This window comes from Phoenix dactylifera, chromosome 8 (assembly GCF_009389715.1).
Source record: "Phoenix dactylifera cultivar Barhee BC4 chromosome 8, palm_55x_up_171113_PBpolish2nd_filt_p, whole genome shotgun sequence".
NCBI lineage: Eukaryota > Viridiplantae > Streptophyta > Magnoliopsida > Arecales > Arecaceae > Phoenix > Phoenix dactylifera.
In genome coordinates this window covers 13,677,960-13,700,504 of record NC_052399.1, presented here as the reverse complement: position 1 = coordinate 13,700,504, position 22,545 = coordinate 13,677,960, and the positions used below count along the sequence as shown (strand labels likewise).

Below are 22,545 nucleotides of genomic sequence, written 5' to 3'. Positions count from 1 at the left end.
TGCATGGTAAATAATTTCATAGGTAAAAGTAAAATGAGAAGATGACCAACATATGGGAAAAATATATCGTTAATGAGCTCTTGAATAAGTCTATAAGGTGCAAGGATTAAATATTACCATCAGGATCCCAAGCCATCAAAGTGAAGAAGATGTTATTGTTTTCCATCTTTTTAGCATCCTGTGCCTGGCTTTCAGATTCATGCTGATGGCTGTTTTGAGAATTTAATTTTGAAATAACAAATATTTCGTTTTGACGGTTCATCCTTAAACTATGTACATATAATTTAATTTTCATTTTAATTTTAAAAATAAAAATATAAAATGCACAGCATACTAAAATTGAAGGGTAATTTTGGATTTAAGTTTTAAAATTATCATGATATTGCATTTGCAATTATCAGGATCTTAAAGCACTTCTTTCATGAATGTGCAGGGGAATCATGGCTTACAAGATTTCTTTTTGTGATTAAAGGGTATATTCTTGGATGCATGAGAATCTTGCACATTTTGGCTCTTTTATGGTTGATTTTCAATTATCTCACGCATATTACTTTCTCTCTCTCTCTTTTATTGTTAAAGTGGGTAGATCATACCTGACGAGTACGGATGCACCCAATAAAATCAGAAAACAAAATGCCTCAGAGTACTCAGGGCAGCTCCCCATTACCAGCCCACAAGGTACCACTAGAATGAGTGGCTACATAAACAGCTACCCAATATGCAGCCTCGCTGGTTTCTCGAAAAATATGCTTGGCTTGGAAGCCCCTCCGTCCCTCAACATTGCCCAGATATCTCGGAGCAATGGGTGGTCACATCCGTTGCCCCTTCGACCTCCCTGGATCCAACTAATAACCATAGCCGAATCACCTTCCAGGATGATAGAGTTGGTTCGTAACTTGCGCCGGGCATGAAGGCCCACCCAAGCAGCCCTAAGCTCCGCACCAAGAACCGAGATGTCGAATAGCTGAAAACCACCTGTAGCCACCACCCTGGCATACGGATCTCTAATGACAAAACCCGTGTTACCCCCAAGATAGACCCACCGAAGTTGACCTTGAGGAAGTTCGGACGTGAGGCTCCTAGGTGAAAAATACCGTATAGGATGCTGCCGGAGCAGAGTGGAAACTTCAGATGTCCCGAGTTGTCAAAATCCCTTCCACAGATGTGATATGACTAATTTTCGCCGCCTGCGCCCTGATGCTCTCCACTACGAGCCTCGACGATATACTGTGTTCGTCAAACGTATTAGAAATAGTAACTCAACTCATCTGTAGTATTCTTAGTTTATCTAATTTGTTGATTTGTCCCTTTTGTTTCACTTTGAAATGGAAGCATAGTGATACTTTGCACGTGGTCAATAAGGAGATGGATAACTTCAATACATAAGCTTCCGTCGGAGAGGCCACCCTCGCGGTCGTTTTCGTTCGATTGGGAAAAAGGCAAGAGAGCCGAGCTTCCGGTCGCCGGCAGCCGACGAAAGGGTCAACAGTGGCGTTCCACCCAGGAGCCCATTGGAAAACGAATTGAAATTTTCTTGAACGCCAACCATCTGATCTTGATCGATCGAGTGACGATGAATAGTCCTCGGCTCAGTTTTTTTTTTTTTTTTTTGCTGAAAATCCTCGGCTCAGTTTATCCGGATTCAACTTACCCGTTTCTGCCATGCTCAAGTTTATGCGGACTTATACATAACGTTTTTATGTTGATTATCTTCCACATAGAAATAAATACACGCAAATATGGGCGTACATGCATAAAAATTACTACGCGGACATACCTCCGTATAGAATTTAATATGCCAAAAATTCTAGCATTTGCATGACCGCATAAACATTACTATGCAGACGAGATCACATAAATATTACCAGACAGACGCATGCGAGGCCGTGGATAAATATTTCTAGAATCCGGTATTACGCAAATATGCGTATACAGATTCATTTATGCATGGAAACCAATATGCCGATATCAGCAAGAGTATGGGTAAAATTTTTATGCTGATCTATTCCACGAAATAAATATACGAACACACACAAAAAATATGTGGACCAATTTCGCATAGAATCTTGCATGCGGAAGCCCAACACGCACATAAAATTTCTATGCGGAAGAATATATATTTTTTTTTGGTACTATGGGGAAGAATACCTAATCGAAAGTTATATGCAAATATATGCAAAGTCACGCATAGAAAGTGTATGCGGGCTCATTTCCGGATAGAAACTAATATGCAGACAACAAGGAGCTAACGCATGGAATATCTATGCGTAAGCAAATCCGCATAGAAATTTAATATGCAGACAGCCTTATTTGAGTCGCCGCGTTCCCCCTTCGATCTTACCATCGGCCTCTACCGCCGCAGTGCCAGCCCAACCCTTAGGCGACATAGGCGGTCGCCTAAGGTCCTAGCCCCAAAGAAGGCTCCGGTTGGCCGGTTCTCTTTCCATGCCCCTCCTACCCGCCTCGGTAGTATCAGTGCTGTGCTCCACTAGATCGCACCGTCTTCATCTCCTCTTCCCTCCGGAGCTCCAGCACCATCACCTCACCACTGGCGGCGAGGCCTTGAGAAAACCAGGATCTACACAGCTTCTTCACCGGTGGGGACGAGGAGGCAAGGTCGTCATTTGTCCCAGCATCTCAAGCTCCGTCATCTGCTGGCCTTGCATGCCCAACTCGTGAGGTGAGCAAAAAGTGTTTGGCGAATTGTTTCTTGGAAAGAATAGAAATATCATTGGGATTTCATAGGATTATGATTGCATGGTTGAAAGACTATTATTAAATCTCAATCCTTGCATGCAAATGTTCTCTTACGATTCTTAGAATTGTTAGGTCCCTTGAGAGTTAGGATCCACTTGGGTCGGGTATAGCGTAGTCCCTTAGTCATCTGGTTCACCAATAACCAGAGGGTGGAATCAGTTTTTTAGAAATTTGGTGTTGCTTGATCAAAATGTTTGTAGCAGCAAGTTTATATAGGCGAGCATAAGATGTTTGTTGAAATGTTTCTTCCAAATTTTGTCTTGTTTGGTTGAAATGTTTGTAGGAGTTAGCTTATCTAAATATAGTATATGGTGCCTGTCAAAATGTTAGCTAGTGTTAAGTCACGTTTGTGGTGTTTATTAGGCTTGGAGAAACTCTATAACAAGGTATTTGAAAAGGTAATTTGAGTAGGAAAGGTATGATTAAATGATATGAAATGGTGTTATTTTATAATGTGTTGAAATCATTGAGGATATGCATTTCCAGTTGTTGTAGGCTTGTACTAAGGATCCAGACCAAGGCATATCTTTTGAAACCAGTTGTAGAACTTACTGCTAATACATAGAAAGGTGGACAGTGATATATGTTATTTGCACATGATATATTGTGAATTGATTCAATGCCTAGCACGAGTCACTTTGTCGATGAAAGAACTAGGGATTGAAAAAATTTAGGTATTAAATTCAAAAGTTATGAAACAACTAATAAACATATTACTAGCATGAATAAGTAGATTGATCTATAAGTGAGATTATTGAAAAACAAGACAATTGACAAAAGTTTCTAAGAACAAATAAACTGAGAGAAGGATCATGGTGTTGTCATAATCTTGAAAACTTTTTAAAACATGGTGAATATTCTGATATTGGTCTTGATCTGTTTTCAAAGTTAAAAGTTTTAAAAAAAATTTTACAAACAGAAACTAGGACCTCTATTGATATTTTAAGTTTTATAAAAAAAACAGATTCTTTTCTAAATGCATGCATTACTTATAAAATATTGTTAACAATACCTGTAATAGTTGCTTCTGCTGAAAGAAATTTTTCAAAATTAAAGTTGATAAAATCTTATTTGTGGTTAACTATATCAAAAAAAGATTAAATGGATAAGCTATATTGTCGATTGAAAGGAGTATTTTAATGAATTTTGATTACAAAAGTTTGATTAGTAATTTTACATCTCAAAAAGTTAGACGATTTATTTTTAAATATAATTTTAAAGTATTTTGCACTTATTCAAATTTTTTCATAATTTTTTTATATAAAAAAATGTCTTACCTCTAAATACATTGGGCCACCTCTGCACCGCCGTCACCGCCCGCGGTCTCCTCTGTACCCATCATCCTCTACCTCCGCTGCCAACGCCCACTCACTCACTCTCTCTCTCTCTCTCTCTCTCTCTCTGCGCGTTCTGCCTCCCCGTCGACCGGCGACCTTTGACTGCTCCGTTTTCGACTGGGATTTTACGCTCGCCCTAGCCGCTAGGATTCTTCCGGGTCTCGGCCTCTCGGGCTTGGTTGGAGAACTTTGGCCCGGAGCCGGGGCGATCCGGCTGCATCCCCACGAATACAAGACTGGCGACCTTTGAAATTAATTACTAATAAAGCATTTAGCGAATCATGAGTCGCATGGCGCATGGCGTTTCATTCTGAATCTGAAAATTCATGAGAATATGTCAAAAAAACAAAGAAAAGGATTTCTTAGAAATACGATGTGGATTCCACCCACAAATATTTAAATGCAGAAAGATGCCGATTGACTCACAATTCTTGCTGCTCCTTTTTGGAATCTCGGTCAAGTCTATAATATGAGCTTACTTCATCAAAGTTTACAGTTTTCTTTGGGAGGCAAAAGCAATTGGCTCATGCTTCTTGCAAATTCTTCTTGCACCTGAAACTAGTAGTTTGTAAAAATGCTATTAAGCCCCTTATTACACCTCTAGCTGTTGCTAACAACTTAAGACAACCAAATACCCTTTGAACCCTCAAATATTCTTTAGAGAACAAGAGCAATGGTTAAGAGTGTCATTCGAAAAAAAATTGCTGACCCGTGGCTCTTCATATTTGCATTAAGGTATTTAAGTTAAGGATGTTGTTGTAAATTGATATCTACAAGTAAATAAGCCCGATCTCCAAAGGAATCACTAATTTACTTTCTGATATGATTAATGGATACAAAACCATATAATGTATTAAAATGAAAAATCAAATATTTTACTTACCAAAAGATCGACAATCACTTCTCTTTGTTTCGAGAATGGATGCCTCAATTGGATATGCAGCCCAGCATCACGGCATGCTTTGCTATCATCTTTGCATTTTCAACAAACCCTAGATAAACACCATCGGCAAAATAATTATAATAAATTAAAAATAATTATGGTAAGACAATTATTTTAAAGATGATGTTCGATAAGATGGCAGGAGCTTCTCAAACTCACCCAAGAGATCAGTTAAAAAGGCCAAGAGGTGTGTAAAGATCAGGTGATTGTATGTATAAGATTCATTTGTTTGAAATGAGAGGTGAGAGGAGATGATAGGTGTTTGTTGGGTTTACCTAGAGGTAATTCTAAAGTGAAGGCTTCTAACCATGAAGGAAGAGAGCACATAAGAAAAGGATAGATAAGGAATAGGATGTCATGATGCTTGGGTCTAATAATGGGTGAACAAATATTGGTTAATAAAGCTTGCACATAAAAATTGTATATATAAATTGGGCTTCACATAGGTTGGGCTTGGGTTGTTTATGAGTTGGTGCTACGGCTTGGGTTTGGATTGTCTATTGGTTGCCATTGGGTTTGGCTATGGCATGGGCATGGGGTAGCTACATAGTGAAATTAGATTAGTTATTAATTGGTTCATGTGAGGATAATGGGTGGGATTGGAATTGGGGATTAGTCCAAGGAAAATTAGATCAAGGAGAAGAAAAGGACACCAAGGGGTGTCTAGAAATACAAAACAAAATAAATAAATAAACAAATATACATACGCCACTGCATGTGTCAAATTTTGAGGCACACCTATTACTACGGTGTCCCGCTTCTAATGGTCCTCATCATCAATAACATGGTTTTAGAACAGAATCACGGGCAAGATGAATGCATAATGGATCAAGGGATTTAATAACTAGAAACAATGAAATTATTTAGGCAAGAAAAACATGTCTATATTGGATATATAAGACACCGCTTGCTAAATCTCATAGTAAATGTCTAAATGTTTAAAATAACCAATATGATCTTAGGTGAAGTTTAGGTACTGTTGTGATGTCTACATATCGATAATCAAAGCAAAATTATGTCCAATTGGTGTATAAAATGACATCTAAATGCTACTCATTATGCACGACACTAATTTTGAATCGAGATGTATAGATGATTTTTAGGTTTTCGATAGACACATATCGATAATCAAAGCAAAATTATGTCCAATTGGTAGCATCTGCATAAGAGTACCACTATCAAAGTACGCTAATTTGGCCCACCTTACGAGCATATTTGGTTTACATTAGCTTAAAATGACCATAAAACCCCATGAGCTCAAGTGCTTAACGTAGTACTTGATCCAACTACTTTCTAGGAAAATTAAGGTCTCTTTGTTTAATAATAAACCCTCAATAAGGGCAATTTCATCCTTCAAGATAAAAGCTTCGCATGTACAAGGAACACTTTAGAAATGATTCATGCGATTAACGTGAGAGATAGCTGAGCATTAAAAGGTCAATTTAGTGAGAAATAATCGACGAAGAAAAAGGTGCTTTCTACATTTGATGCTCCTAGGGTTTCTTTTTTCAGTCTCCACTTTTTTAATTACAGACCCTCAACAAAAATATTATCTGTTTCCAAGATTAAAAAAAAAAAATCACAGTATAAAAAGTACTCTAAAAGGGTTCACAAGAATAAAGTGATATAGAAAAGTATTAAAACGTAAAAGATTGGCTGGCAACTGATGATCTATCAGCTAGCCATCTGTCTGTTCGCTTATTAAGTTCGACAAAAGGAGAGGTATGTTCACTGTTTGTTTTTAGCTATTCTTTGCTGTCTCATTTGCTGATTTTGAGCAAAATTCATTAGGCTTGCATCTGTAACTTATGTTCTCTATAACATCTTACTTGCTTGTGCACTGAGTGTTTGCAAACTAAGTACTAAGCCAAATGCCACCTTACTAAAATATCATCATGCCTTAATATTCCATATAATTAATTAAGCATGAAACCAGGAGGTGTAACACCACTCACTCAAAAACCAATCAATACACAAAGCAAAAGAAGAAAAGCCATAACCTTCCAACAGCTATATCAGCAAAGTTCCAAGTACAAGAAAGACAACAAAGAAAGAAACTGCATTAGATTATATCTGAATCCCGCAAGCTGGACACCTTGTCTGTGTTGCAAATCTACCAACAATACATCTTCGATGGAATCTATGCGAGCATCTCAAAACTCCTACCACCACTCCCTCCGTAAACCTTTCACCACAGGCTCTACAAGATGCATGAGCTCGCACGTCAGCTTGCGTTATACGGACCTCGCTCATCCGTCCTTCTCTTACGAGCATGATTTGTGCTGCAAGGCTTAGCGTAAACTCTATGCTCTGCATAAGATTCTCGTATCTTTGGTCAAATTCGGTAGACAAACTGTGATGCCTATTTGAGCCATCAGCAACAGACATTGCTTCGACAGTGTTTAGATGGTTTATTATTTGCTCAGAATCGCGAAGTAGATGTCTTTTGAGGAACTCCATTCCCTCCATGTTTGCAAGCAGATTTCTTTGATAAATGAGGCGGGCTCGCAATCTCCTGATGTGCTGGAAGAAATCCGATGAATTCATTTGATGATATGTAGAAGCTTCAAATCTTTGTTTGCTAGTTCTATGCCCTGCTGTTAATGATGCTAGATCTAAGTAAAAGAACAGAAACAGTGAGCTTCAGTAACAAGAGGAAGCTCAATATTTGAATAATGTGGCAAGTTTTGCTGCAATATTAAATGAGATGGCGGTATGTGTTCTAGGAAGCTTTTAATGCTGCGTTTGAATTATTCTTAGTTGTAACTCTAAAGATAGATCTTGTTCACTTAGACAGCATCTCAAGAATGTAGCATCAAACATCAACATCTTAGACACAAAGTTATCATGTATAAGATTAACGCGTATATGGAACTTAAAAACTAACGTTATAAAAGGAAAAAATAGGAAGGGTATTTTGATCAAGTTAATTTAGTTAGTTCTTATAGTCAAGATTTTAAACTAATGGATCTTAGAATTATACTTTGCTTAAACTTAAATGAGTAGAACTAACCAAATACTTTTAGAAATCAAATCCTGATTTCTTGATTTAATTTCCAACACAAATTTTTTGAAACACAAATTATTAAAAATAAATAAATATAGTTATCATAAACAAAAAGAGGAAGGAAAAATCTTTTTATCTTGCTGACTCCATCTCTTAATCACAAAAATATAATCTCCAAAAATTAGAGCATGAATCAAATTCACAAACAAACAATAAATTTGGATGTGATTCATTAAATGATTGAACATATCCTTTGGCAATAAAGAAATATAATGATTTAAAATTAAAATCAAAATAGAACATTATCTTTCATCACGCAAAATTCTGTGCACTATTGAAAATGATGAAGATCCTAGCATTACAGAACTTTATGTCATTCTCACTTGATAGCATAATAACTATACATTTGATAGTTGGAAAATAACAAATAAATAAATAAACTAAGAAAAATGACTAGATAAAGGTAAAACATATGCATGAAATATCGATGGAATTCGATCATTAAAATGATATGCAACAAACTTGTTCTATATAAAAAATGAATAATATTATTTCAAAATTATGATATAGGTAGAATGCACAAATCTGTATAAAAGGCATACCTTCAAGATCTGCATAGACTGTCAAGACACTATTTTCTTTTGAAAACAAGGACATCCATTCTTCTATTTATAGAGATCTTGAAAATTTCTTTATCATGGAATTAAAATCCTGAAAATACTACTCTTAGACACGTTATAAATAATCCAACCAAAAGCAAATTCCTTGTCGTATAGTACTTCAATATGATGAACTAAACTTAGGGCGCTCGTAGGATAGGTCAAAGAAAACTGTGGCTACAATCCATTGTTTTAAAGTGCATGGTTTCTTGTCCAACGCCTGTCGGTAGGGTTAAAATTGGATTAGATATGGACACAGATATCCGTATCCTTTTTGAGAAAAAATAGTGCAAAAGTTTCAAGCAATTTATTAAGGGGATTAATTGAAGAGTTCCAGAGGTGGGAGAAGAGAGAGAATAAAAGAAGAAAGAAGAAGAAAAAAGGGATAGAATATGTCCCCTAACAAGCTCTAACTCAATAATATTCTAGCCAACCATGCCCAAAATAGAATTAGCTTACTTAAAACCTGAGCTCAATTCTTGATCCCTTCATCCTCATAAAGTCCCACATAGTACTGTTTGGTTCTTGCCATCCCAAAAGGACACCTGAAGCTCCAACCATTTTTATTTGATGAATGTGAATGCAAATCTAGATATTAATCATATGCTAATTTTATACTTATATTTGTTTAAGTAGATACAAATGACAATTAGATCTTGCCAACAAGAATACAAATGTGGATATAGATTAAATAGTTGAACTTCAAAATTAGAACGTTATCGCATTTTATATTTTATGAGCTCAAAATAGTTATATAAGCCTTTCATTTTTTCACAACAAACAAACAAGGTACAATAAATAAAAAGATATAGTTATATCCACTTAATCACTTAACTCTTTTAGTAGATTCTAATGATTTTGTTGAGTACTTATTGAGTATGTAATTCACCAAATTGAAGATATCACTATATTGATAGAAACAAAAATTTAAGATATGTGGAGATTGTCACTTGCTTAACTTTGGAGTTTATTAGAGCTATCAAAGACTAAATATTACTGCAAACACAATAAAAAATTTGGATACAAATGAGACATCATGCATCTATTTTCACATTAATTTTTCTTTGATGGAAATATAGATGTAGATTTTAATTGAATGACAAAATCAATATCTATATTAAACAACTTCAGATATGCAAATGGTTTGAATTGATATTATCCAATCCATTTTTACTTCTACTTGTTGGGGTGCAAGTTTCACCCTTCTTGCATTAATGCAAGTAGTAGCCAAATTGATCTTAGGTTAGCCAAAACTCAATTTCTAACTCAACTAAATATCTTAGTAGATTGTGCAATGTGCATTGAATTATACTTTGAATTTAAATTGGTAAGATTAACCGCGATCCACACTGGATTTAGCTCGGATTAATTGCTCAGATAAACTGATCAATAATCCTTGAAAACATCTCAAATCCATAGTGCATAACCCTCAGCCTTATCTAGCTTATATTAATATTATATGTAATCTTCACTATCAATCAAGCTGAAATAATACCCAACTAAACCCATATTTGTGCAGGCGTTATTATAATATAGAAATGTGACATGAACAAAGATGTGCAATGATGCCAATTATAATGAAGAGGATATATGTTAGTGGTTCTTTAGTTCACAGATACAAAGGTCCTCAATTATAGTACATGTTATGGTTTGAGAATGATATAAATTCTACTATTATCTTTCCTTTTTTTATTTTCTTTGAGAGAATCATGATGAAAATGCCGCAATGCTTAGAAACAACTCCTTAGTTCACATAGAAATTGTTACTCAACTTTAGAGACATAATGATCAAAAAAACTCATGCATGTTATGATTTGAGACGTGATTTCAAGTAATGGCACCATTATCTTTCCTTTTTTTAATGAGAATTTAGATGGAAATGTGATTATAAGTGTTTGAACCCTAAACCTCGCTCTAAAGCAAGCTCTTAGAAGAGGATGGCCAACTCATAGAATTAAGTCATCTAATTAACTAAAGTCAACATCAGCATATGTTCACAATATGATGATTCAACCTACACAAAGCATAGTTAATAAATTTACAAATCATCTAGTTGAAAAATCTCATGAATTCCGATCTTGACTACAAAACCTCTTGTTGAACTTTTGAAGGATTTGTCTTTGATTAAAGACGAAGACATCCATATTATCGAAATACAATCTTAATAATAATAAGATCAACTACTCTTTTCAAGTACAAACCAGAGAGCAGCTTAGCAAATAATCTGGAATAGCTAACCAAGAACATAGCTTTTTATGCTTCCACCTTCACAAACACTCTAGAATCTCTATCTAGTGATTTACTTCAAAACTGTGGTAAATCACACTTGTAACTCTATGTTGGTCTAATGCATCCTAAAATTAGGGTGATGAGAGGAGGCATACACAATGGTGATGGCAATAACCAGCTTTGTCATAGAAAAAGATATGATTTACATCGAGATTATTTTCCTTTGTGTAATTAATACGAATTCATGCAAATCAAGACAAGCACAACCACTTCGACTAAAAATTCGATTCCAAAATTTTCAATTGAAGTGAATGTTACTTTCGAAGCTACATTTCATCAAATCATACTTCTTCTACTCCCACTACTTGCAAGAATCGTACAATATCAACCATGTTAGGATCCATGCCTGCATTGTCTCGATAAAAAAGGGATGAAAATGAGCTAGGACTTGACCCATAACCTATGTGGATTAGAAGATATCGCAGCACGAATTTTTTAGGCCTGACCATAGGCCGATCGTGGTGCTAGAACGTCGGGGCTTAAACGGAAAGAGTATATGAGGACCATGCGGATGAGTATTTAGTCCCATATCGGTTATTCGTTTGGTAGATTTTGGATACTTATACAGCATCAAAGAACTCATATAATACCTTCTGGCTAGCCTTTGCCTAGCTAAATTATTTTTGATATTAAAAATTCGAGAGTAGAAGATGAGTGTGTTTGATGACAGCCTTGTAAAGGAATGAATTACTTTATTTGTGATTAGTTTTCATCTCTATGAACTGATTACGCTCATCTCTCTTCCTCTGAATCATTTTTTTAGCAGATGAGAACACGATCAGTTTGATGTTTTGTAGTCGTAAAAGTTGTGGTGGCTTTTTATGTTAAGAAATTTTAAAACTTTTAACTTGATAGTCAGGTGTCTTGGCAGTGCGATTTCTGCTCTACTACTATTGTGTGTGGCAATGCAGGAGAACAATGGAGGCCCTATTGCTATGCTTCCTTTGTGCATGGGCCATAATGGCAGAGATCTCGGCCCAAGAAGGTTTTAGGCCAAAGCACGAAACCAATCAGTTTTAGCTTCACAAACCTCTATGACAAAAGGACATAGGTTGTATCTTCCGCACAAAAGAAAGAATCCCCTTCCTTCACATGAGTCCACCATTGGATCGCATAATGGTCACTTTGAGATCTGTGCAGTGATGAATGAAGGAGTTAGAAATGTTTTGAGATTTGTGCTGGGTACGATCCAACGGTCGACGCCATGAAAAAAGACCGATCATTCTTTCACATGAAAGAGCGGCCTCTATACTATTTTAATCCAGCTCATTGCAACGGCCTCCTCCAACTTTTGTATTAACAGAAATGAGTCTCCTCCAAATTTTGCATTAGTATCATTTGCCTTCGCATTCAAAAATAGTCTATATTGAACCTTTCCCATTATATATTAGTCGATGTTAATATTTCATCGAGAACTAATTTACTACACAATTTGATGCCATCTTATTTTTGGTACATGTAAATATTCTTCTTCATAAGTTTAGTTGTATATAAAATTAAAATGGTTGATATTATTTGATGTTCAGGCTTGATCTATAATGACATTGACCTAACTTAAATATTGAACAGTTCGGCTGGGGTAGGATGCGCCGAACCTATAAACCAAAAATTTTAGGCATGAGTGGTAATAATGTTGACCTACCATGGATATTAGAGAGGTTAATTAGGATAGGATATGTTGAACCTATGAACCTGAACTTGATCTAAGATGCTGATCAGGTCAACCCATTTATGATTGGACCGAACTATATACAATTCAAACTTATTACTTTTTTCTTGAATTTGAATTCATTTGATGAGTTGGGTCAAGAATCTGTAACCTTAGAATATACGGTCTCCTAATTGGAATTCAAAGTCAACAAAAGAAGTATGTTCTTTAAAAAAAAAAAAAATACTCAACCCACACTAGCATTTTTTTCAGAAATGGATGATGTGGTTCTTGCCATATATGAGTCTGAAAACAACACGCATCTTCCAAAACCTCCCACTCTTTCAGTCTTTCCTTTGTATTTGACTCTTCTCTTTTAGTATTGTGTCTATGATCTCTCTCTCTCGTTAGACAAAATCCTTCCGACAAGGAAAAGAAGCTAATGGGGCCATGTTTTCAACCTAAATTCCCTTTTTTTGAGAACCAAATTCTTGTTGTTGCTAACTGTACCATAGTGCAGCAATTGCCCCCTGCTCTAAATGGAAATAGGTTTTGGATTTGATGGTGCTACCATTATTTTTCTTTTTCCGAAAAAAAAAGAGAGAGTTCTTTGTGCAATATAGTGGAGCTTTTGCCAAAGGCTCTAATTTAGGGATGAAAGTGGATCGGATAATATTAGTACGGATCCATTTTTATATTCAAATATATCCAGATATGAATAGAAATTTGAGCATCCGACTAATATCCATATTTGTATCTATATCCAATAAAGAAAAATGGATATGGATATGGATAGATAACTATCCAATTTGTATCCGAAAAACTGATTCTATCTATAATCCTATTTAATTTTATATAGCACTCATGAACTTTTAACAAATTGATTTGCTATGAACTTGATTTATCATCCACCTAGTAATATATTTGATTCAGTGGCCATAAAGTTTAATTATTTAATTTATATCTGTATTTATATTCATACTTTTGGTATCCGATTTGTATCCGTGTCCGTTTAAAACAAATATTGATATGAATTTTTGTATCCAACTAATATCCGTATTCGTATATATATTCATCAAACAAAATAAATATGAATATAGATGTACTAGCATCCAATCCGATTTCAGCTCGACTCTAATCAGACTTTGGAGGAGAATGGAAAATAAGATTAGGATGAAGCTACAAAGAATGAAATCAATAATAATAATCCAACCTTTTGTGAAAATTAACAATATTTGAAAAACAAATGAATTAGAACTAGTACTACTGCGGTTTCACTTCAGCAAAGACACGATCGATTGAGCTGGATTTGTTGAGAGAAAAGGACTTATTTCAAAATTAACTCTGTAACAGGATCCCATCATGCAAAGCCATTAAAAAGGCTCCTGATCTGTCCCTCTTCCCTTTCTCAAATGGATGATGCCTAGCCATCAAACAAAGAATCAAAGATTAGATATTGGAATTGAAGGGACTTTGTACATAAGCTAATCGAAGAATCAAAGAATAGAATTTAATTCGAAAGGATATTTGTCCATCATATCTAGTTGGTTTTGTTCCCTCTCCATTCTACTCCTGAATAGGATTGAAAACAACCACAAGAGTGCTTTGCCAGTAATCATAGGAGGACTATTCTCTTCTAATGAAAATGTCTGTGTCATGTAGCATTAGAAAGAGAGAATTGGCACGGTACTATGGTAGTAGTACTAGTCCTCGGTACATCTCTAAGTTCTAGACTGGCAACTCCTCTGGCTCGTAGATTTGTGGTAGAGCCGTGGAGGGACCCTCAAAGTCCTAAGATGGCAGCTGTGGATAAGACTGACCGTAAGACCACCTGCTCCGCGTCGTACCATTTCAATGCATGCATGCACCTACCTGAGACGTGCTATCTCTCCTCTAATACGTATAGTTATTTGACCATGTATTGATTTTTTTTTTATTATTTTTTGAAAGCATTGTGGGGATACCACCACTAGGATTTGAATCTTAAAATAGGGTTGGATCGATGGTTAAGTTTTTTTTTTTTTTTTTTGAAGGTAAAAGTTGGCAATTGCCAACAATTATTATTCATGAAGAAGAATATACAAATTAATGAACACACAGAGAGAGAAAGAGGGGTCTCTGTAGGTCATAGAAGCTCTTTAAACCTTAGAAGTTTCAGGTACATCAAACAGATAGAGTTGATATAGGTGATACTTCAGGCCAGATGTAACGAAGTAAGAAAACCATGAATCAAAAGCAAGCCCCAACGAACATGAATTGCCTGCGTAGAAACTCAACCAAAGCTCTGAGCAGGAGACCGAGATAGATCAGAGGGAAGCAGCAGGCTGACCTTCCAGATATGAAAAGGAGCGTGAGAACAATCTAAGGTTACGTCTGAAATTCCAATCATCGGTCTGACAAAATCTACAGGTTGCATTTGAGACTTGCAAGCATAGAACTGAATCCATCCAAATCGTCCAATCCGAAAGAGAGGACAAAATCTAGCTTCCAAGCAACCGTCTTGGTTGAAGATAACTTATCAAGGAAGAACCTGATCAAATTTCTTTCGGACCAATAGCCTGATCATCATCCGAATGGCCTGTCTGGAGGATGGATACAGTGCATCTTGCATCAAGTTGAACAACACATTGGTCTGCCAAGAACCCAAACTCATATCAGTGCCAATATAATCCCGGGGGAATAGATCGACCAAAGTTAAACACATGCAGACCCCATAATTTATACTCAAAATTTGTTTAAATCTTAGGTTTAACCTCCTAAATCCATCGCTGCACAAGCTCAAACGTGAACCCCTTGAGTCTAACGCGGACAATGACGGTGCCGACAACAAGATGAACAGTTTTTGTAGCCCAATGGACCCTTTCTTCGTGAATGACGACTACGAGACTACAAAATAGCAAAATATTCTTTCATAATATAATGACATATATCTTAGAGAGTTGTTTAATTGCTCACCCTGACTCAGCAAGGGATTAAAGTAAATAAGAAAAGAACTTAGGTGATCAAACACGTCGACCGCACTTGCCACGACTCTATAGCATGTTACCTTCTCCACATTGTCATCAAATTGGATCGACAAGCCATGTGAACAAAAAGGTGAATCTAGCTGAATGGTGCTGAGTTTGCTGGTAAGATTTGCGACAAGATGAGCACTATGTCAACATATTGCTAATTTGGCTTACAAAAAAATCTTATTGTTTGAAAGATCTAATCTCTCTCGTCTCTCTCTACTTTCTTGTTCATCTTGCGGAATATATATTTCCTTCATAACCAAGGGACATATCCCAGCATTGTGTATTGAGCTATCATCCAACGATCGCATCCTTGCTCCAAAAGGAGCTTCCAGAGTCAACAATGTTTAGAGTGTGAATTCCATCTCATTCGCTCAAAGAAAGAAATGATTTATATATCCTAGCAGTGTCATAAATTGATGTCCGAAAATTCTTACAAACAAAAAAGAAGAACAGGTGTTGCATGCCAGTTTGGTTATCTTGGAGGGCGATTCAGCTACGGTGATTAGTTGAATTCAGAGGGGTTCGAGGGATATGGGCTCGGACCACCCTTTGCTCCGGAACATCTGGATGATGACAAGGGATGAGGTCGCCTTTTAGGCCAAGCATGTAGTTAAAGAAGCCAACAAGCCTGCCGACTGGGTGGCATGCCTACACGGCTAACTACTCAGGGTATATCTTGTGGTCAGGCGAGGAGGAGTTGCCTCGGGCACTCTAGAAGCTTGTGTTTTATAGATTTATTGGATATATTCGTACACGCATTATATGATGAACCAGCCAAAAAGAAGAAACAGAGACAAAAACATGCAGCTAACTCTTGGATTATTCATATATATCATCTTAACTTTTAGATAAATTTTGATATTTTTAGAATCTTCTAGTCAGGACAGGACATGCGACACATCCGAACCCAGCCTACTTCTCTCTTCCTACCACCTTCTAATTATCAACACTTGTCCACATAGGACATACCTGTAAGCAATACAGCGGCTGGACATCCAGTTCCATGCCTGGTTTTCTCTAGGTCCATGTAAGTCCAAAAACTTTTAAGTGCCTTCCCGGGTCCATCTTATCCAAGTACACAATCTAACATAAATAGTGAGGTATTGGAGCTCTTGTTTTTTATGTTTTTTTGGACCCGCGTTCTACGTCATCCTTGACGACTATGGAGCACATCTAGCGTGGATAAGTGAATCCGGTGCCCATTTTCTTGTTTCCGCTACTTTGCACATATTATATCGTGAAAGGATTCCATGTGAGCCACGATTTCTGGCATCCGAAAATATCAAGCGCATCATTAGATACTAATAATGCAAATAAGAATCTACCAACCCTGGCAGCGTAGGAATCAGCTGAGTGGGCATCTTGCTATAAAAGTATCCAAATGGCCAGACTAGCTGACACCTGGCCGATCGAAAGGTATAGAAACAAAAATGGGAAGGCTGCCTTTCTCCTGTCAGAATATTTAAAATTTAGAAAAAAGTTATGCCTATCTCCATGCTTTAAAAAAGTTATTTTTCAATGTACTTTTCTTTTCGGTTCTGGATGGCGGCGCGCGGGGCGGTGCAGGCTTTGTCATACGAGGCCCACACTCCAGGGTAGTGGCCGCAGGTGGTTGTCAGCTGTTTGATACATCGGTGCCTGGAGCAGAGTTGCACGCTGCCTGGGTAGGCCTTCGACATGCGAGGGTAGTACTGCGGGCCAGCTCGATTATTTTGGAGGGGGACTCGGCCACTGTTGTCCGATGGATTCAGAGGGGATTGGGGGGTGAGACCACAGTCCATCCCTTGATTCGTGATATTGTGATGATGAGTCAGGGAGGGGCCACTTTGGCCACACATGTATTCAGGGAGGCCAATGGGGCAGCCGATTGGGTGGCTGGCCATGTGGCCCACCATTCGGGGTATGCCCTCTGGGCAGGGGAGGCGGAGCTGCCATTGGCACTCCGTGAGGTTTTGTATTTTGACTTTATTGGGTGTATTCATACCCGTACTGTATGAAGTACCCGTTTTCAGCAAAAAAAAAAAAAAAAAGTACTTTTCTTTAGGACTGTTTAATCTATAATAGCATTTGAATTTGGTGATTCTTAAGAAGATATTGAATTAGAAAATACTTAAAGTTGTTTTCTCAAAAAAAAATATAAAAATATAAAGTATATATATTTTATTATTTTGTATTTATAACTTTATTGTTATTGAGAAGCACCAAAAGATATTGAATTCTCTTTGCCTAAAGAAAAAAAAAAAAGGAACATGAACTAAACCATATAATCACTCGAGTATAAATAACTTAAAAATTAGATATTGAAATTCCAAAATAATAGACCTAGAAAATAAAAAATTATTGAAATTGATAAATCATTTCCTTTTATTATGACTATATTTTTTTAAAAAAATATTTAGTTATGCTCTGTATAATTATAATACAAATAAATGATGATGGATGAAGGATGTGGAGCCTTTATATTTCAAATATAATAAATAAAGTAGTACACGAATTTTTTAATAAGTTTGTATAGTATATTATTTGTTTTTGTTTTGTACAAGTGAATTTGACATAGCCTTAGAGCAAATTTTATTTTATTGACATGCAAATAAAAAGTGGTTGTTGTGAGAAGCCCTGGGGCGAATCCTTTCCGCCATCACCATCACCTTTTGCTTCTGGGAATAACTTTCTCCGTCATCATCATCATATTATATCATTGCACCGGACGAATAGGCACAAATCGCGCAACGCGGGGTGACCCCACGTATCATGATGCGGTAACCTCACCGCACTAGCCGAAATCCGTTCCGAATCGCAACGGTCATCCAACGGAGCGGAGACAGGTGGCGGATGTCGCCGTGAACTCGGAATATTATACCGTTTTCCCGTCACACCGGATCGTGTCGGGAAGGCGACGCTCCAAACGCCCGTTTCCCACAATGCCCCTCTCGAATATATTTATCTCTCTCCTTTTTCTCTCTCCCATTCTATTTATAGCCCGTTTCTGGTTGTCTCGAAAGCTAGAACCTACGGCGCCGCGGGTCCTGCTCGCTGTTTATCTCTCAAGGGATTCGAGAAGTTCTTGGAGGGAGGGAGAGGAAGATGGTGTCTTTGGTATCGCGGCAGGGGAGGCAATTGCAGCGGTACAGCAGGACCGGGTCCCGGCTTGTCGTCGGGTTTGTTTCCATTACCACATGATTTCCGGAATTTCGAGTGCTTCGTTTTGGCCTGGGTTCTTTTATCGTCGGCTTGATTCTCTTGTTCTTTTTAATGATTTTTTTGAAGGAAAGATGGGATCTTGGCGTGTTTTGGTCATCGATTCTGGGCGGGGCATTACTCGCTGTTTTGGTTGTGTTCGCGTGTTTTGCGTTTTGGGGTTCTTGTTTACTGAATTGCTGCCTTTTTTTTTTTGACATGGTTTTCTTCGTTTGCTATTATTTTGGGGGAAAGATGGTATCTTTGCTCTTCCTAATCCGATGCATTTGCAAGAAAAACGGAAAAAAAAGATATTGTTTGTTTCTTGGGATTGATTCCATGAGAAAATCATGGGTTGGTTTTGTTTATAAATTATCGGCACGTTATTTAGACTCTCCCCGTGTTGTTTTAGAATCTCCTTGGAGGTTTTGTTTTCATCTTTCATTTTCTGAAATTGTTTGGTCCAATCTAAAATTTTGGGAATTGACTGCTTCAGTGTTCAAGTTGTCCATGTCAGATTCTTGTAGAACTTTTATTGAGTTTGCTTCTCTCTGTTTTCTGTCAAGCAGATGCATTCCTTACAAATTCAACATCGACAAGCCATGCAGTGATGATCTCGATCAAGCGATGGAGGTCCTCGTCATTAGTTCTCAAAAAGGATATGGAATGATGTTCCCAAAGGTATAGACCACCTCCAGAGACTGTCTTTAGTGCCTCTCAACCCTCAAAACGGATCATTAATTAGTAAAAATTCCATTTTCCAAAGTTCTCGATCACACAAACTTTCGATCTTCCACAACAGCAGGGTTATTGCCCCTCAAAGTTTTAAACTTGAAACTTGTGATCCTGTAGAAATATAATCCGTTTCCAATACATCTATTTAACTGATACCAGATATATCCATTTTTAAGAATTAAGTTAGAGGAAGCTATTCCTGTTTTGCAGGCAAAATAGTTCTTTACTAGAGTTTTGAATATGTTATGATTCATTGTCCTGGCTTTTCAGCAGCAGATATAACTAGTCAGAAACCTTCCTGGTTTTTAAATGGTTTGGGAAAAATCATTAATTTTGTTTAATCTTCTATCACTCTCTTGTCCTGACTGGCCCCAGGATTATAATGTATACAACCTCAACTTTGTTGTGTTCGATTATTTTTTTGCAGCAGAGATATTCATCTTATAAAGTAAATGGAAAACTTTCTTCTGTTGTCATGATGTTAACTCTGGATTATATGCTGTTTTTTTCTTGTGGGGGCGCAGGGTGGCTGGGAAATCGATGAAACTATCAAACAAGCAGCCTCGCGGGAGGCGTTGGAGGAAGCTGGTGTCCAGGGAAATGTTGAGGTTAGCATGCAGACTTCTTTGAAGTCGTCCTCTGCGATGTTTCCTGTGCTAATCAAACAAAAAAAAAAAGAAGAAATTCCTGGGCCAACATTGCTGACTTAATTGTTATCCCTTCACAGCGTAGACTTGGTAGATGGAGGTACAAGAGCAAAACACATGATGCTTTTTATGAGGGTGTCATGTTCCCTTTGAATGTGACAGAGGTACTTATGAACTGGCCTGAGATGGATGTGCGCAGAAGAAGATGGGTAAGTGGATTTAGAATGTCACCTATATGTATAAGTGATTCAATAGAGATTAATTGAAATCGAACCCAATCGATTTTCTGATTTCTTTCGATGATTTGGTCGTTTAGGTGACTGTGGCTGAGGCAAGAGAGGGATGTGAGCAGTTGTGGATGAAAGAAGCCTTGGAGAGATTGGTGAGAAGGCTAGCAAATTGTACCAGAAATATAACAACTTCAATGGCATAGCATGTCTTTTTCAGCAACAATAAGATCTTCCGTTTGCTTGTATATACTTCAAAAGGGGACATATTCTCCATGGCATGAAGAAGGAAGATAATTTGATAGTCAGGAAAAAAATTAGAGTTGGAAATAAAGCAGAAAATGTATATTTTGACAGTTTGGTTGCAAGTAGGTTTAGCAGAGCTCTATCCATTTTTTTATTCTTTTATTATAAGGATTTTTCTCTTTTTTTTTAATTGACAAATAGAAACTTTTTCTGTAAGGTTATCTCCATGTTTCTTACATATGTATCGGTCTATACCTTCTTTTTTACTAATATACTTTGCCAGAAATTCATATTTGTCTTCAATGTGGCATGTCATGAAATTGGAACTCAGCTTGGCACATAATGCTCTAGATTCATTCCCTTGTTCTCTAGGTTATCAATAACCTTTCATTTGTTTGTTCATTAAATTTGGGCGTAAGAATTGCTTCTATGATGTAAGAATTTTCTGGGGAAACACCACAAAGGAGTATGAGCACCGGTTGAAACGCCAGTTTGCTTTGTATAGATTCTAGTTCATTATAAACATAGGGGGCGTTTGGTAACCCCAACAGGATCACCACGGTGATCTAAGATTCTCGGTGATCCGAATGCGGGTGATTTGATCCCTAGTAATCTAAGATCAATAAGTTTGGTAGCCCATGGTCCAGTGATTAAAAATTTTTGAGTATCCATGAGTAACTTGTTTATATGGTACGGGGATCTAAGATCACCGATCACATAATACCACAAATATTCCTGATATATCAAGAAACAAAAGAAACCAAGAAATAAGAAATCAAGAAACAAGAAATCAAGAAACAAAATGATCAAGAAACAAAAAAATTAAGAAATAAGAAATCAAGAGATCAGATAATAAAGATAACAAGAAAACCTAAGATTAGATCTTTCTCTACACTAGATCTGAGCATACCTCATCCACGGTCTTCTCCTCTTTCTCGATCTGTCCACTTCCACGGTCTTCCCTCTTCCACGGTGGAGGGCAAGGCAGAGAGGCGTAGAAGAACAGTGGGCGATGGCGGCGGTTCGGAGAAGAAAGGCAGTGGCTGCATAGGGAAAGGGATGGTGGCGAGAGGCGGCGGAAAAGAAAAGGGCGGCGGGTGGTGGGATGATGGCGGCATGCGGTGCTGGGGAAGGTGGAGAAGATGAAGGAGAGGGGTGGCGAGGAATGGTGAGGCTTGGGCGGAGCGGCGTGTGTGGGCGGCGGCGCGTTGACGGCGTCACGGCAGTAGCAGCGGCAGAAACCCTAGCTCCAGAGTTTCCTCTTCGTTGGGAAGAAGGAGGGCGGAGGTAGAAATGGCCACGGCGGAGCGGTGAAGGTGGTGGTGACGGCAAGGGTGGGGGCGACGCTACAAGGGAGGCGGTGCGGCATACGATCGGGAAGCCTGATGCCCATCCAGCGCGAAGACTTGGGGGCAAGGGTTTCGCCATGCTTCCCAGAGTACTGGGGGAGGTCGCAGAGAGAGGGGGAGGGCTGCAGGGAAGGGAGAGAACATGAGAGGGAAGAGGAGAGGGTTTTGGCAGTGAGGGCGAAGGGCTGCGGGGAAGGGAGAGAACAGGAGGGGAAAGGGGAGAGTTTTTTTTCTTTCGTGTAGTCTCCCATGGCTATGAAAGAGAGATATTTTTGTCTTTAACTTTCAACCCAGGATCACTGCTCTGGAGTGATCTTGGATTCTCGACCTCAAGGACGGGTACCCAGCACTGGGTTGGGCGGTGATTTAAGGAGTGGAGGTGATTTAGGATCACCACTACATAGGATCACCGTGGTGCAACCAAACGCGGTGATCTCATCACCTCCACCTACATTATCCTTGATCTCGGGACGATCACCCCATACCAAACGCCCCCATAGAGGTTAGCAG

The 22,545-nt window shown here is 37.8% G+C and overlaps 2 protein-coding genes and 1 long non-coding RNA gene across 4 annotated transcripts; 2 read left to right on the top strand and 1 right to left on the bottom strand.

Moving 5' to 3' along the window:
• The first annotated feature begins 2,297 nt into the window (after positions 1 to 2,297).
• LOC120111580 lies at positions 2,298 to 12,447 on the top strand. The gene is made up of 2 exons (XR_005512799.1): positions 2,298 to 2,680; positions 11,904 to 12,447. It is a non-coding gene; the product is annotated as an uncharacterized LOC120111580 (long non-coding RNA).
• A 6,205-nt stretch (positions 12,448 to 18,652) lies between these two features.
• On the top strand, positions 18,653 to 20,972 carry LOC103695819 (nudix hydrolase 17, mitochondrial-like). Of its 2 annotated transcripts, XM_008777241.4 has the most exons (5): positions 18,653 to 18,812; positions 19,401 to 19,512; positions 20,091 to 20,174; positions 20,294 to 20,422; positions 20,530 to 20,972. In XM_008777241.4, exons 1-5 carry the CDS (start codon positions 18,739 to 18,741, stop codon positions 20,644 to 20,646), a joined length of 516 nt encoding a protein of 171 aa, XP_008775463.1. In that variant the 5' UTR covers positions 18,653 to 18,738; the 3' UTR covers positions 20,647 to 20,972. The 2 variants fall into 2 exon arrangements, with proteins under 2 accessions (XP_008775463.1, XP_038984896.1); XM_039128968.1 differs by lacking the exon at positions 18,653 to 18,812 and having other exon boundaries at positions 18,845 to 19,512.
• LOC113461139 (proline-rich receptor-like protein kinase PERK10) lies at positions 20,689 to 22,283 on the bottom strand. The gene is made up of 2 exons (XM_026800673.2): positions 21,597 to 22,283; positions 20,689 to 21,421 (listed from the first exon to the last, which is right to left on the bottom strand). The coding sequence occupies exons 1-2, from the start codon at positions 22,112 to 22,114 to the stop codon at positions 21,400 to 21,402; spliced, it is 540 nt and encodes a 179-aa protein (XP_026656474.2). The 5' UTR covers positions 22,115 to 22,283; the 3' UTR covers positions 20,689 to 21,399.
• Positions 22,284 to 22,545: the final 262 nt, after the last annotated feature.